Source organism: Blennius ocellaris (genome assembly GCF_963422515.1).
Source record: "Blennius ocellaris genome assembly, chromosome: 3".
Lineage (NCBI taxonomy): Eukaryota > Metazoa > Chordata > Actinopteri > Blenniiformes > Blenniidae > Blennius > Blennius ocellaris.
Genome location: NC_137652.1, coordinates 10,109,941 through 10,126,892, shown reverse-complemented (window position 1 = coordinate 10,126,892; position 16,952 = coordinate 10,109,941). Strand labels below are relative to the sequence as shown.

General features: G+C 39.9%; 1 protein-coding gene across 1 annotated transcript; it reads right to left on the bottom strand.

The window, feature by feature from the left end:
- On the bottom strand, nt 1–16,751 carry rnf24 (ring finger protein 24). Its single transcript, XM_080521180.1, has 6 exons — nt 16,660–16,751; nt 13,611–13,760; nt 10,723–10,765; nt 10,181–10,222; nt 5,234–5,313; nt 1–3,957 (listed from the first exon to the last, which is right to left on the bottom strand). The coding sequence occupies exons 1-6, from the start codon at nt 16,674–16,676 to the stop codon at nt 3,816–3,818; spliced, it is 474 nt and encodes a 157-aa protein (XP_080377306.1). The 5' UTR covers nt 16,677–16,751; the 3' UTR covers nt 1–3,815.
- Nucleotides 16,752–16,952: the final 201 nt, after the last annotated feature.

Sequence of the window (16,952 nt, the reverse complement as noted above, 5' to 3'; positions counted from 1 at the left end):
TCAGTGGTGGGAAGGCGTTTATTACCTCTATCATGACTGGCTGTTTCCATGCTTTCATTTCTTCACAGAGATATTCCCCTCTTATCTCCTTTCCTGTTTAAAAAAAAAGAAAAAGAAAAAGAAAAAAAGCAGAACCTTCTTTCTAGTTGGCTTTGATTTATAGACTCCGTTTAATCTTGGCACTTTCCCTTCAGTGGGTTTGGGGCAGCACAGAGGAAGAAAATGTGAAATTTACAATCAAGACACAAGACTTAAGGTGGCCTTAAGGTGGCAGGAAGTGTCAGCTGCCATTTAGTGTAGACGAGGAAGCACATCTCACGTGCCCCCCGCGTATAAATACATCACTAACAATACTACCTTCTACATACATCGAACAACGGTGGCATTAGTGGAAACTTGACGGCATGCTTTCAACATGATATATCCTGACGCGGTCTTTCCTTTCTCTCGTACACACATTCAAAGACAAATCCATGAGCGGACACGAAGCTGTAAGACGGGTGTGGCCCACGAGCCTTGCCAATATTGTGGACAACGGAAGAACAGCTGGCTGACGTCATTTTGGAACATCAGCAGTGAGATGCAAGTTGAATCAAACAGTCACGGCCACTTCAAAAGCAAAGATGAGGAAGTAGAAAGGTACCAAAAGCTTCACGTCACATGACACATTAATACAAGGCCCTGATGTTGCTTTCTTTTTTTTTTTTTTCTTCTTCTTCTTTTGTTCAAAATGTGAGGAAAACCAAGCAGGGAAATTCTCAATGGCCTCGTCCTTTCTGTGCAACGGTGGCAGTTTTGTTGTTCAAACATGTGCAGTCTAGGCAACATGTCTTCTTATTGATGGAAGCGTTGTGCTGCATTTTTCCAAGACTGACACAAACTGCGCGATTCTCGGCCGTCGGCGTCGTGAAAGCCTTCACACTGTTCACAACTGTACGAGACGATCTCAAATAATCGTTTTTGCAGACTGTGAGAAATCTGTGCCGACTCGCGCCGCAAGAATGAAACGTAATAAGCGTGTGCCGCCATGGACAGAAAGTCCACCCTGGCGGTCTTCTCATGATTGGAGACAAATTCCAATTAGAACCCAAATCGATCCCATCGCCATTGAAGCTCGTGTTCACTATTCATCGGATAACTGCGTGGCGTCATACTGCATTTCTCTTGGTTTGTTATCAGACGGCTTATTGGGATTCGTCGCCACGACTCCTCAAATATCACAATACAGAATTTTTTCCCCCAATTCTCACACGATCCGATCCTTCGTCTCAGAAGGCCGAGAATCGCGCAGTTGGTGGAGGACAGAGGTGTCCTGCTTTGTGCTCATCTGACATTTTCACCTTCCTGCATTGTTGTCTGACCGCAACACAATGGTCAGCAGTCTGTGTGTGTCACAGTAACTACAAAAATTTGCCACAGAAGGCATTTAAAACGGCCTATTGAAGGAAACATATCTCATGTGGTTAAAGGTTTAATCTCCAATTAGGATGAATAAGTTAGGAGTTTTGAGTGATTAATGTAGATTTAGTTTTGGTATATTTCTTCAGAATCTCACTTAAGTACAAAACTTCAAACAGTTTACAAATGTTAAGAACATTTCAACCACAGCTCAACTTTTTCTTCCGATAATAAATTATTATTATTTTTTTTGATCTACACTTGAATGTGAAAATGTTCTCGGGTTCATGTCAACATATTTTGTCAAATGACACTTCTCACCCTCAGCATGTCGACACACAAATCCCGGCAGCAGGAAAGGCATGTCAACAACCCAACAAAAGCTGGGCTCTGAGTCAACATACGTGTGGCACAAAACAAAAGTACCGTATTGGGGGGGTGGGGGGGGAGAGAGAGAGAGAGAGAGCGAGAGAGAGAGAGAAAGAGAGAGAGAGCTCCAATATCTTGTGTATGTGTGTGTACGTGTGTCTGTGTGTGCATGAATAGAAATGCCGTTTCATTACAACCTGCTGACAACCTGGTGGTGGGGGGGGGGGCTATGAAGCAATAACCGTACACGTATGTTGAGCCAAAGCTATGCTGATGATACTCCAAGGGCAGTGACTGTGATGCATGTATAACAAACTATAATAAATAAATTAGAATAAATAAAAAAAAATTAAAAAAAGACATTGGGGAAAAGTGGGGTGGAGAAAAACTGAATAGCAACAGTGGACGGAGCAACAGTTCAGGAGCGTCTTAATCTGTTACTAAGCTGTCAGCTATTTTCCTTGCAGGATATGTGATAACAGATTAAATTATATCAACTTTTGTTGCTTTGTTTAAGTAAACATCTCGATCTGAACTTGACACAAGCCACTAAAACATTCATGCAACCGTTTTCAGTAAGATTAAAAAAGGTGCAGCAGCAGCGAAAGAGAGGTGGAACATTAGTATCACCTTGGAGATTTAAATCGAATACTGCCTAATTACTATAGTGTTTGTATAAATAGTCTACACATGAAGCACCAGGATGAATACATGAATATTGGTGACGATATTAATCATGGAAGCTACTTTTGAAATGAAGATTTTATGTCGGAGAAGTTCTGAAATCATGAGTCACGTTACCGTTGGACACATTTCTCTGTATTTTGCACGACTGGTTGTTGGCCGGGATGTTTCAGACTTCACAAGAAACTCAAAAGCAGAACCCCTGAAAAGGAGGTGGAAAAAAAAAAAATGAGTGAATGTCGGCGTATCCTCACGCCTACTTCACATTTGTGATGAAACACACAATCGTGTGCCAAAGTCCAAGATGTGGAAACTCTCAAACCAGCACCGTGATCAAATAACGACCCCGGAAGAGAGAAGTCATTTCTTTGTTCTTACAGACAACGTTGTTGTCTGCATATGAAAATCTGTCATCTATAAAGTGTATTAGTGTTTCTATCGGTGTAAAAACAGACAAAACTGTGGTTGAGCACATTCAAGACCTTTTCACAGTTAGGCAGACATAAAATCTAGAAGTTGCTTCAGCTTTCATACCGGGTGTTTGAGTGTAATCTGATCTGATCAATGACCATCTTGCTAATTTCTTGGCACCTACAGTCATAGATGTTTATTCCCTTTAATTATTATTTTTTTTTGTATTTTTTTCCCTAATATATAGAAACTAAAGACTACCACTATTAAATCAGAAACCATGTTTAGTTAGAGATAGAAAAAAAAAAGTAACTGATAAAATATACAACATCACATTGGAACTAAAATCCACAAGCAATAAGGGTTTGACTTTTCATAAAGTGCTTGTTTAAAAAAAAAAAAAAGTTGTCTCGTTTATTGAAGTTCTTGGCTTTTTTTTTTCTTCATTTGTTTGTTTGTTTTCTTCCTCCTGGTCTATCTCTGGTGTTCCCAGAAAGATGCTTTGGTTGCGAAAAAGTTATCGAACATTTGTTGGTCGATAGTGAAACTTCTTCTATGTCAGATCTTCTTCATTGTCCAGAAAATAAAAAGATACACACCAAAAAAAAAAAAAAAAATCCTGACAACATTTCCAGTCACCGTAGACATCTGGAAAATCCTTTTAAGAAACCGATGCAGAGATGAGAGCTGCACTTTCACCGTTTGCCCGTGAAAACCTGGGCAGTACCTTCAGTTTCTCCAGTTTGTTCACAGACTCAAAGTGTCCCTGTACAGGTGAGCGCATGTGCGATGGGATGTGTGTATGTGTGTGTGTGTGTGTGTGTGTGTGTGTGTGTGTGTGTGTGTGTGTGTGTGTGTGTGTGTGTGTGTGTGTGTGTGTGTGTGTGTGTGTGTGTGTGTGTGTGTGTGTGTGTGTGTGTGTGTGTGTGTGTGTCAGAAAAGGTGCGAGTCTGCTACACCAAGTTCTCGATGCCGGGCAAAGGCTGCTGTATGGGCACAGGCGGGTCGGTGGTGCCGGCCTGCTGGGCCAGCTGCAACACCGGCATGTTGCACAGCGGGCACACCTTCCTCACCTCCAACCACTTAATGAGGCACCTGGAAGAACGGAAACAGCGTCAAGTGTTTGTTTTCGGGTCTACATCATGAAACATATTCCACTTTTGTAAATCTATTCAACACGCATGCAACGTTGGGCTTGTTCCGGAGTAGGAGCAGTTCAAACGGATCATAACTGATCTGATTACACGGTGATCTGATTAAAATCACCTCATGTAAACACTATCTGATTAAAACTACCATTTGACTGAAGAAGGTTGTATATCTTTGTTTATGATGGATCAAAAGGTGTTTATTTTTTTTTTTTTTTATGGAATTGGCAAAGCTGAACTATTTGGTTCTTTTATGCGACATTATTTAGAGAGCCCTGTTTTGTTTTTTGTGATGGGGGGGGGGGGGGGGGGTAGTAGGTGTGTAAAAGCTTTTGCTTCAACCTAAACCCTTTCGGCTGATGAGTTTGATGACTGAGTGTTGTTTGTTCTGTTTTTGTTTTCCTGAAGTCTGCCGGAATAAATTCAAAATCCATTTCAACCTGCACATCAATCTGATCACTTCACAATAAGATGTCTCATCCAGAAATAATTCAATGAGACTGAAACATTTTTTTTTTTATAAATATGCCATGTAACATTTTGCAAAACGCAAAAGAAAAATGACTGGTTGTCTTGGTGTTCAAATAATAAATAAATAAATATGTATGGATGAAGACATGCTCACATTATTTAAGAAAAGGTACAATAAATGCCAACAAAAGGGTTGTATTTCAATTGTGTATTTTAAGAAGCCATTTTTTATTTCAAGGTTCAAACTAAAAGGTACACAAAACATAGAAACACTAGACAGTTGTTGCGTTCTAGTCCTGCATGTTTTTGACGTGTCAAACATTAATATCTCCAAAAAGCCATGATAATGAGCTTCGACAAGGTATTTATTATCGGTTTAGATGTTTAAAAAGGGACATTTGTACTTAAACAGAAGACCCAGGGACTCCCACCACCTCTTCTGTAACCAAGTGAGAAAAACTAGGCCAAGGGAGTGTCGTGCTGATATAAACAACTCTGTTGGAATGGTAGGGGACCGGGGGAGTGAGGGAGGGAGGCCGGTTTGAGCAATCCATCAGGTCCTGTTTATTTCCGAACACGAGAACACTTGGCTGTAGTTTGACGTGCCAAAATAATCCAATATTAATGCTTCTTTTTTACTAAATATCTCACAGAGTCGATGTGCTTAGAAGTAGGTAAAAATGCAAGGAGACACTGAGCTGATCTCCGTGACCGTGCATGTCTGTAAAAGTCACCAAAAGTCTTCTACTCACTTTCTATGAAAAGCATGTTTGCAGGGACAAATCCCCAGCTCGTCTTTCTGTTTGAACTCCTCCAAGCACACTGCACAGATCTGAAAGACAGGCATTTAAAGAGACGTTCATTAAAAGGACGTTACCCAGCTTTAAAATTGGGTTGTTTGTTTGTTGTCGACCGGCACAAAGTTAAAATTGAAAGAACCAAACGGCAAAGGTCAAGAACACATGTGAGAAAATTAAACATCTGCAAATATAAACTGGCAGAAAAAAATAAAACCCGAGCAGTAACTGACCCACTGGCCTTGGTTATATAACGGTAACTCCCGATGGGGGAATGTTAGGTTGTGGCCAGTGGATACATTTTGCAGGAATGTGTTTTTTTCCCCCTTTTTTATTTAGGACAGAAAACATTGTTGTCATGCATGACGAAGCTTTCAGCAAAGATGATAATTAAAAAAGAAAAAAGAAAAAAGAAAAAAGAAGAAGGAACATTTCATCAGAACATCAAGCGAAATGCGAATAAGAAGAAGAGAAATGTTTGAAGACAAAACTCTGAAGACAAGAATCTCTTTTTGTTTGTTTGGTTAAATTGATATAATATCTTATTGGTCATTGTGAATTTGATTCTGACAAGCAAGCTCTTGATGATTGTCTTGGTTTGGAAACAGAAGTATATCACCACCAGATCCCAGCCACTGAATGGAAATTCACAAAAGCAGAACCAACTACAACCATTTTGAAACACCAGTAACAGTGACAAATTCTACTTTTTTCACCAGGATACAATGTGAAAAAAAAAAAAACCTTTGTGCCACCGCGTAACGCCACAACTCATCCTCAGGAACGCGCACAGAGAAAAAGCTACAAAAAAAAAAAATACAAGGTCCAGTTGGTTTCTTGCTATCAGGACGTACAAAACGCTCGCAAAAGTCAATCTGGCAAATGAAGTGGACACTATTTAAACTCAACTTTCACTTCGTGTGACAGGGAGTGACGCACAGCTCTGGAGAAATACGATCTTATCAGTGGAACACCCACATTCCTCCAGATACCCAGTGCAGTGGACGTAAACCTCTGGACATCATACAATCTGCAGGGGAGCCATTTGTTCTTTGGAGCTGTTGCTACAGATTCTGATCTAACCCTCGCCCGTGAGTTTCCTGCACAAATCTGAAGTTTATTTTTGCCAAGGGCTCATGAAATCTGCAGTTTTGCGTCTGTGAGCAAGTCATTCAGAAATGTCTTGATGGTCGTTAAAAAAAACTGTCCAAAATATACAATCTTTCTCCAAATCAGATTCCCTCTTAATGTAAGGAGACGTCAGATATCTGAAGGCTCAACTTGCCCTCTATTGTTTACTAACTCTGCAACCAATTGAAATGTGTCTTTGAGTGATTGATCAATGTAAAGATAAAGGAAAATAGGCAAGAAAAACGATCTCGTCATTGACATAAGCATGTATACTACTACTGCTTTAAGCCTCTTGAAACACATCCATTGTGTTGCAGTGACAAACAAGAGAAACTGTGAGAAAATCTGCAAAAAAAATGACTAAAGTGTTCTCATCCAATCAGAAGGAACCCTTTCAGGGTAGAGCTTGAATTGGGGACTTTCTCTTTGAGCTGTCCAACCATGCAACTATTACTCTTTGAGCCACACAACCTCCTTTTTTTTTTTCTTTCTTCTTCACTCTATTTTAGAGGAGGTGGACGGACAACTGTGAATGAAAAGAACAGTATGGGGGCTCTCAGCTTCCTCGAGGAGGTTTGGACACAAAACAATCCTGTGTTAACGAGTCTGCTTAACTCGCTTTAATAATGAATAGATCAATGTACTTTATTACCCCGGTGCCTTGTCTGGGGTGTCAGAGTCCGAGTTAAGATCTGGCACTCTTTACCAACTCTTGATAAAACCGTTTCTCTCTTTTTTTTTTGTCACAGTTAATTGAATTAATCCTCTAAGCTTTAGGAAAACCTACGTTTCATGGAAGAAATACATATTGAATAACTTTGAGCAGAAATTAAAATGTTGCCGCAATGTTAACCTACGACATCGTACTAATGCATGCTGTGGTTTCTTTATTAAGATTGATTCTAGAGAGAAAACCCAACAGATTGAGATTATAACAAGAGTCAGTGAAAACAAAAGGAATAATGAAACTGGGTTATCCCCAAGTAATCCTGAAAAGCAATAGATTTCGGTCTTTCTCAGAAAGTGTGAAATCAGGCCTCTTTGAATCTCCAGCACCAAGAACTTGTTGCTAGGCGCACACACAAAAACAAGTAACTGTCACCTCTTTTTGGGGGGGTTTTGTGAAACATGAAATTTAATTATGTAGAATGTAATATTTTATTATACAGCTTTGGTTCAAAACCAGATGTTTGACAGCACTGTACACATTTTAACAGTCCATTCCTTATCATATTAAAGCATACAGACTGTCTACCAGGAAGTTGTACACTGCTGAGAATTTAAATAGCCGATTACATTGAACTTTACGATTTCACATTAAGAATAGTTTTTCATAAATATTTTGAATATATGAAACACTTATCGGTTCTACGCTATCTAAACAAACAAAAGAAGTTTAACCAAAGTAAATGTAAAGCTGTGTTGCCCACAAAAAAGCACAATGTGTGCAGTGCGTCAGGGTCAAGATAAATGTTTTAAGAGTTCCTCTACGCCATAATCATGCTGTTATTGCAGATTTGGTAAGAGAGTACTGGAGCAAGGCCACCGTAGGACTGTTCCCTCCCAGATGGTATAAATATATACATCTATTTACACAGGACTGAGCAGAAATTGTGAACTTTGACACACAAAAAAAAACAACAACACACAAAGAACTCTCAAAGTTAGAAAGGTCCACCGATCCACCTTTAGTAACAGTATCTTCTTAAAAAAAAAATATTCTCATCAGTTTATGAAAATATATGGCAAATTGTAAATGTCTGCAACATACCCACTTGGTGATTTCTAACTGCCGATTGGAAAAACTCTACATTGAGCTTTCTTTTGTCAAGAAAAAGCTGTTTGCAAGAGCAGATTCACAATGAGCAGCTGCTCTCGGAATATGAAGAGAAATGTCACACCACTGGCATGCAGTGAGGGCTGCACAGTGGAGTAGGCACAGACAGTCCTCGAGTCACAGCAAGGCTTTTTAAAATGTAGGTTCAGCACGTTTAAAGGGTGAGTGAATATATAGTTTTGACAAACTATGTCAAAAGACTGTTTAATACGCATGTGAAATATGCAACTTGTTGTTTGAAGGGACAGAACGTGGAATAAAAGTGTATACAAAGATTCTATTGGTGAAAAATGGTGAGAAAGTAAAAAAAAAAAAAAAAAAATGAAAGTTCAGCCCGAAGGCGCAATACATTAAGTATCAAGTTGTGAGGCGAGGCGCAGCACAGCTTGAAGGCGTCACCTCTCACGTGCCTTTAGGGGAAATTCTGCCGCAGCTCGTTTCCCCGACAAAGCTTAACGTCAAATTAAATCAACAGTACTTTTCCTTTGTCCTGGAATAATGCATATAAACATTAAATCCAATGCATAATACACTTGTGACTTAAGGATATAAGCCAGGTTATCAGTCTTAAATTCTTCTGACACAAACCAACAACTGACTGCAAACATACTGAAAGCAGCTGAAACGAGGTGATCCACATCACAGGAATAGGCACAAATCCGCCAGAGCAGTTTGAGTTTCTTTCCCGTTGAGGTAAAGTACACGTGACCCGTAAACCGATCCAATAAAACAACATGAAGTACGCCACAATGTTTAGACAACTTGGGCAATATGCATGTCTCGAGGGTAGTCCTTAAGAAAGAGTCTTCAAAAATGGGTCACTCAGGCTCTTGTGTGCATTTTTTTTCCTTCCCTTCAGGAATAATCACATTTTCTCCTGGTTAAAACATGTACATTGGTGTTGGACCTCAGTTGAAATTGGCCTGCAAATCTAGAGTTTGAAACTCGCCGAGTTTTTTTTTTTGGGGGGGGGGGGCTCTTTGTCAACACCGGATGGTAATATCATAAACCTAACACTTCCTAACGCTTTATCGACAACAACAATGTTCCTGAGACTCTCCCACTCGCCTCTTTATGTCTGTGCTATACATTTTGCACCTAAATGTTTCACTAATTTAGGTCAGAACCAGGCGAAGGTCGCCATCAACCCTGCGTTAAGAAAGATTCCCACCGTCAGGGACTGACCTGCGGTGGAATCAGTAAGTGTCCCATTTCATGTAAGATTCGGAAAACTACAGTAGACAGACAACTGCTAATCTGGCTAATGCGAGACGCTAACGGCACTATTATAAACATTGAACGACCGAGTCTAAACGAGGTACTAGGCATGAGTGTCATGACCACTGTCATACTGGATGAGACAGAACGACTTTAACAGGCTGATATTCTCTGAACCCAGTCTTGTGTATCGCTATCATGGAGATGGTGCATAAATCACAGCTCACTTCTACATGGACATGGATACTCCGGAATAACATTACATAAGCTTTCACCACTTTACACCTTCAGACCTTTACATTTGTAATGTTACACTGAGTGCTGCTTCAGAGTCATAAAGTACTTAGTACTTGACTGAATCGAGCAAGTGCTCAATTTATTTTGGCTTCCAATAGAAATTATGGAGGATAACAGCATATAACAGAAGTAACCAATGCACTGCACAAGTGTTAAACTTGAAAACTATGCTGCTGATTACGTCTAGATTGGCTGCACGGACTGCACCAGTTTTCATTTACATTTCAGCATGTTTAGGCTCTTGACCAACAAAGGTTCCCTGGTACAAAATGGCACGTGTGACCTTCACAAAAAGAAATAATACAGCCTATAACCATAGAGTTGTGACGCCTGAAATACAACACACGAGACCAGGCTATTGGAGTTGGGGTATTCACACCTTATCAAGTAAAACAGCTCGAAAAAAGAAGAGTGCTTACCTCATGCAAGTTTAACTCTTTGACTTTTTCCTTCTGAATGACCTAAAAGGCATAAGAGATAAGGAGAGATCAGTCACTGGCCAACACCAATGATATTGTTCATGCAATATTATAGACACTGACCATCTTAACATAAACTGTAGCCCTGTGTGTCACTGTGACATGCCTAAGAGTTGTATTTAATGCTGGCATTATATCCATTAAGTGAAGGACATGACAGTGTATGCCCTCCGGAGCTTTTTTTCTAACTCTGCAAGATTTACTCACGACACATTCAGAGCTCCAGCTAAGCTAATTGCTCCCCTTCATTTGGGAGAACATCTTCCCTAACAGCCTTATATTTCATAAATGAACTAAATCCACTGTGCAGCATAACTGCAGAGCAAAAAAAAGAAAAAACTGTTTAATGGCTCAGCAAATTATTAACCCACCAGCTTAAACAAGCTGATCTATTTCAAGCTGACAGCGTTTATTTTTCTTTTGCTGGTTATAAATTATTACCACCTTATAATGTGCGTGCGTGCGGGTGTGTGTGCACTTACTTGTTTGTATGCATATAACTCCTTGTGCGCCTGGTGCCGTAACCTGGAAAAATGTAAAGGCAGAAGATCTTCTTGATTAGCCAGTGAACTTCAACAAACTTTATAACAGAGATAAACATCTAAACATGCTGGAAAAGAAAAGGAAAATAATACCAGTGACTACTTTTTTATTTTTTTATTTTAACTAAAAACTTGCCTGGTAAGTACCATAATTACCATTGTGGGAACGAATAGGCTTTTTAACTAAAAGGCAAGTCTTAAACCATATTGCATGGCATAATATCCAGGACAAAAACCAGGTTTCAACTTTCAAAATGTTGCCTCTCACAAATAAACAGCCAAAAACGAACAACAGTGTACATTCCTTAAACAAATGTTTGGGCTGCACGTGTAGAGATCTGCCTTAGGCACATACATTAATCCTTCCAAACCATCTCCAGTCTAGTGACTGATCAAACATGAAGTAGATTGCCAAGTTACAGAGGAGTCAGAATGAAGTATCTTCAAAAACACTGCGTCAGTGTTGCTTTCCATATTTTTTCAGCGTCGTAATACAACAGCAGGCTGAGCGACTTGTCAACAAACGTCCCCTAAAAGGCCTGAAGGCTTTGATATAACCCTCACAGTAAAGAATATACTTACAACAATTCCCAAAATACACACATCAGAGTATTAGTACAGTCGTTGTGAGGCACTCAAAAGGCGTGTACAATGCACAGGTAAGTTGCGTACTGACAGATATTATCACAGTTTAAATTACAACCCCATTCAATGAACAAAGAGAAAACAGGAAGGGCACTGAATAAGAGCATTTTATGTACTGGGAGAAAGAAAAACAGACATAAAAATGAGTAAGAAAAATATAGGCCAAGAGAGAGATAGGAGAACTTCATAGATTTGTAAGATTTACCTCCAATACAAGTAACCTTAACCTCTCGCAGCAGAGTGAGAGGGATCTGTAAAACAAGCAGCACAGTCTAGGAGAAAAACTGACATTTTGAAAGAAGTCAGCAAGTAAAGGTGCAGAGTCTCCTGGACTTAAAGGACACGGTCAGGGGTGTATGGCTCATGGTGTGTGTGTGTGTGTGTGTGTGTGTGTGTGTGTGTGTGGGGGGGGGGGGGGGGGTTTCGCTTCATGAGAGATGGCACACCAGTCACACAAAACCATGATTTGAAAATATCGGTCTGTAAATCCTCAATGCTTTTTATTGACTTTGTGGTTAATGGGTATTTTAATGCGTTTCATAGACTCCTGGACTGATCTGGGCTTAACCGCTTCATTTCTTCACACTCTGGATTCATGGCCAAATTAAAGTTCTCCTCAATGCATATTTCCCACCAGTGTGTGTGTGTGTGTGTGTGTGTGTGTGTGGGCTGGAGACTCACTCACACACGTGATTGAGTTTGTCTGTGAAGGTCTGCCTCGTGTCAAAATGTGCACATCTTTCTCAGCGAGAATTTCACATGTGACCTATAAGGAGTCGCCTCACTGATCCGTGCATCACACTCTCATTGTAAACAAAGTGCTTTACTGTACAGAAACGCTTCCCCTGAAGTGTCATAAAGTTCGGTTTTCATTTGTGTTTTGTGAGTATTGCTAAAAAAGCAAACAAAAAAAAAAACAAATTGTTAAAGAGTTTTTGTGAAGTATATTCACCATGGTTCATTTAAGTTAACAGATCTTGGACCAGTCCTTTGGGAGACTGCATCTTTAGAAGCCTTTTATCGAGCAAAAACCGCTCTTTGCCTTTTCTGACTGGATCAGGCAGCTTGATTTTTCTGTATTGAATCATGGTACCGCATCAAAGTCATATAGAGTATTGTTGCAGCTAGATGCAGAATTGCATGAACATAGAAGTAGGTAATCTACTTACCATTTGCCCTGCAGGGTAAGATTAGTCAGGGTGGCGAGAGAATTGGGGGAGAACGGCTGCTTCTTGCTGTCTTTGATAAAAAAAAAAAAAACTCTGGAAATTATTGGTCTTCAGTTTGCTGCTGCCAGAAGAAAACCACTGTAGCAGCAGCAGACGAGTAAAAAAAAAAAAAAAGAAATACCATTATTTCTTTTTTTTTTCCTAATTTGGAAAATAATTGCTTGATCACTCTCAAGTATGAGTTGTGAATTTGTCAAGTTATCAAGATGGAAAAAAGTACAACTAATGCAAATGTGCATTTAGACGGCGTGTGATGGGATATTTAGAAGGATAAGAGATACTTAGAGAGTATTTGTTTTAACAAGTTTCTTTGACGCTAAGTGCCATGATTTTGATATTGCAGATTAGAAATTTTAGATCCAACCAGAATATAATAATTTCTTGTCTCTATTCTGGAATGAAGTCGCCAATTGTTGTATCAGAGATACCTTCTCCAAACTGTGCTGTTGAAACATTTTGCACATTTGCAACAGGCTCCCAGCAAAGAAAGCACAAAAACACACATTTCTACAAAGAAGAAAAAGAATAGCATCTGAAACAAGGCATATGTAGTCACAACATGTTGATACTGAATTTAATTATCATTATATGTACCTTATATCTAACCGCGCACGTTCAGAACTCGACCAGGGTGTGTATGCATTGTGTGTGTATTGAAGGCTACCATTAACATTAGACTTTCACACAGACCAACATCCTCTTACCAGAATAAATCTTTTGAATAGATTTGTCTATAGCTCTGCGGGTATAAATGTGTAATGTCTGCATTTGATACACATTTCTTTTAAAAATAGAAGTCAAAGTATTTAGTTTTTATGCACCTTTTGATGTTTCCTCGGGGGGAAAAAAACCCTTGTCAGTTACTTTGTGTCACCACAGCACATTGAAAAGAACTTGCATGATGTAAAGGTTACTGCTCCCCTAAATTGAAGGTAGTGGAGGCACGACTCTTACCTTATTAAGTAGCAGCAGAAGAGGAGGCTGAGGATGAAGACGAAGATGGCCGTCCCAAACACCACGATGTAGATATTAAGGGGAAGGTTCTGGAACCCTATATTTGGCATTTTTAAACTGTAGTGTGGGAAGTCGGCGCTCATGGGTAGTCTAAATGAAGAGAGACAAATAAAATACAGGATACATTAATTAAAATGAATCACAAAAAAAAGTGTCGGAGGTTTGTACTCTGTCTTCAACTGTAGTCAGATTTTTTTACATTCAAGCATCCAAACGAAAAAAAATCTTTGGATGGAATAAAATTAGTGGGGATTTAATGACAAGAAATACCACGTAGATGTCCTCGGGTTGAGGTAGTGTCTTTTCTTATATATCTTATAGATAACAAGTGACATCATAATAACATGATTCTGCAGAATACAAGACTCATTCGAAATGAGTAAAAGATTGTTTCTAAAGAATAGTATTAGGATTGAAACATATTGTCAGCAAAATGTTCATGAGTCAATCCTGCATCAAGGCCTCGTGTCAGACAGGCTGGACTTAAGTTTTGTTTCATTTTTTTTTTTAATTGCTGAGCTATTCTGATTTTCAGGTCCAACCACCTCGAGAGCTTACAGAAAATGGTTTGAAAATGAGAAAATAATCACTGAACAGCAGCTCACCGGGGCAAAATGCTTTGTCAAGAGGTCATAGGAGAGTCGCCAGACTGAGTCATTGTTGTCTTTCTGCCCTCTCTAACCAAATGGCCAGTCGTCACCGCCAAGGTATGCAGACGACCATCTCGCACCGTAAAACATGTCAGACCTGTAAGCCGACTGGCCACAGCGGCTAAAGACCACACCGAGTTCACACAGGATCAACAAACCTGGACTACAGAAGACTGTAAAAGCAATATTGAGATGGTGGGGGTCAGAATTTATCATAAAAAACATAAAGGCACAGACACATCCTGTCCTGTATGTACTGAATGTACATAAAGTACCTTGTCCATCATTGTATGGCTTCTTTGACTGACAGTCAGCAGAATGAAGGTTTGCTGGTAAATATGTCAGTCTGGAGAAAAAGAGGCTGTATCAGGGTCGTGTCATGGGTATTGTGAAAATGTGTTTATACGTTCATATTTTGAGCTCTTTTTTTTTTTTTTTTTTACTGAAAAACTTTCTGAGGATTGAAATGTTGCAAGTCAAAGCAAAGCAGCATGGATCATTGGTCAAGGGTTTTCACTCAATACCTATGGGACATGACTCGACATGTCTATGCCCACCCACAGCAAAAGGGGAGGAGAAGGAGGAGGGGAAGACAGGAATAACTTAAGCACTTTTTTTTTTTGAAACCCTGTAATGTGCCTCTTCCCTTCCCAAACAACTTCTTTCCTCGACACTCCGCGAGCGGAAAGTTTTGTAGAAATTCGAAGGGTCACGAACGGTAAACTCGGGATCAAACAAGTGCTTTTGCAAATAACGCATAAATCTTTGTGAAGGAAACCCCCTCGCTTGGCATTATCGTCTGTATAACAGCAGTCGTGACATGGTCCTCATTCCGCCTCGCTTGTGCAAAAAAAAGGAAAGGTGGGTGGGGTTCACACCTTGAAAAAAGTGGCCCTTGGTATCAAGGAGAAGACAAGAGATTAATTTCAACAAAACTTTTATGAAATTGTTATCCACCAGATGTGTCCTCGAAAGTAAGATCGAAAGTAAAAAAAAAAAAAATCAGTGACATGCTGGTGATGTTCAAAATCCAACAAAGCAGTTTTTAAAAGGAACGCATCGTCGTGTCTTAAAGTCTTAAAAGGTGGCAGAGGGAACCATCTGTTGCTTAAGATAAATCTTTTGAAGGAACAAAAAGCTTAGTCGGTAAAGTATGTCTGTGTGTGTGTCTGTCTAGGTGTGTGTGCGCGCGCGTATGTGTGTGTAGAGCCTTTGTGTAGCGGCAGATGAGATGTGGTAAACCCATGAGCGAATACGCTGCCATGGGAACTTGATCCAGGAGCTCCCACGAGGAAAGAGAGTTGCTTACATAGGCCAGTGGACTGAAATTCTTGTCGCGCTCGACATTTTTTTTATGATACACCCACTATTCGCTTTCAGCGCAGTGTTGAAGAAGCCTGAAAAGTATAAAAAGCACCAAAATTTAAAAAATTTAAAAATTTAAAACTTTGAAAAACCCTGGGGGGGGGGAAAAAAAGAGAAAGAAATAAACAAACTGGACAGACCCTGAAGCCGAGGCTTTTTGGTTGATGAAGAGTACTCATCTGTGGCCTGAGAGACTGGGCTCATATTAAATTAGTGTTTATGGTGCGATTGTGGACAGAACAAGTTATTTTAGTCACCGTTTTAATGGCTCACCAAACGTTATGCAACTGCTGCATGTGATTTAATAGCTACAGCCAAATGGTGTAATGACTTTGAGAGCTAGCGGAGGGCTGTCAAAATATTAAAGTGTCCAAGCCAAACTGAGGACTAAAAGCCCTCTCACAGAAATCAGACACAGCTACAACGACAACCGTTCAAAAATACCGGGACAAACACTGCAAATACTTGAATTCCACACTGTGTCATTTGATAAGTATGAAATCTTAGACACTCTCGCAGTTGGGATATTTGACAATACAAGTCATGGCCGGAATAAACGGAGTGAACACATAACCGTTTAAACTTCAGCAAAAAGAAAAACAAAACACCACTTGTTAGGTACTTGTTAATATACCACTAATATTTTGACTTTGTTTAGTTTATCCCAATAAAACCTGGAGGTATGTTGTGTGTGTGTGTGTGGGTTTAATATTGTGTTTATCTGTTTAAAGGTGAATTAAGATTTAGCCTTTTCTCTCGTGTATTTGAGCAAACTAATATGTTTTATTGGCCTGAGGCTTTTAAAATTATGACATCAACTCAGAGGCACTTCGGTTACGCCTCGTTTGACTTGCACAACCTTCCCTATGAATCTCAGTGGGGCTTGAAAAAAAGGTCTTATACCGACATCAGAACCGATCTATCGCACTTCCCTTGTCACAAAAACGCACATAGACACACAAACAGTCACCTACCCTGGTGGTGCCGTCATTTTGATGAATGGAAAAGTCCGTTTTAGAGTTGTAACACTGGCCTTTCAACGGCAAATGACTCGTCTTCAAGAGCCTCACCAGAGTGTGAGCTCCAAATGACTGGCTTGGCCCGCAGCCCTACTTTGCCCTGTTCATCAGGCCCCATGTGAAATTCATGCCCCTCTCCACTCTGGCTCTTTAAGGAGGTCTTTTACAAAGTGCCACAACAAACCAGACCCGAGCTTCTCTGGTAGCCAAGAACACAACTCTTTCACCAGTGTTTTTCTCTGCACACT

What these genes read in the sequence shown, in the direction of transcription:
- rnf24 (XM_080521180.1), bottom strand. An exon ending in TTCTGCTGCTACTTAATAAG is followed by an intron (nt 10,766 to 13,610) that starts GTAAGAGTCGTG and finishes ACATTTTTCCAG; the next exon opens with GTTACGGCACCAGGCGCACA. An exon ending in AGTTATATGCATACAAACAA is followed by an intron (nt 10,223 to 10,722) that starts GTAAGTGCACAC and finishes TATGCCTTTTAG; the next exon opens with GTCATTCAGAAGGAAAAAGT.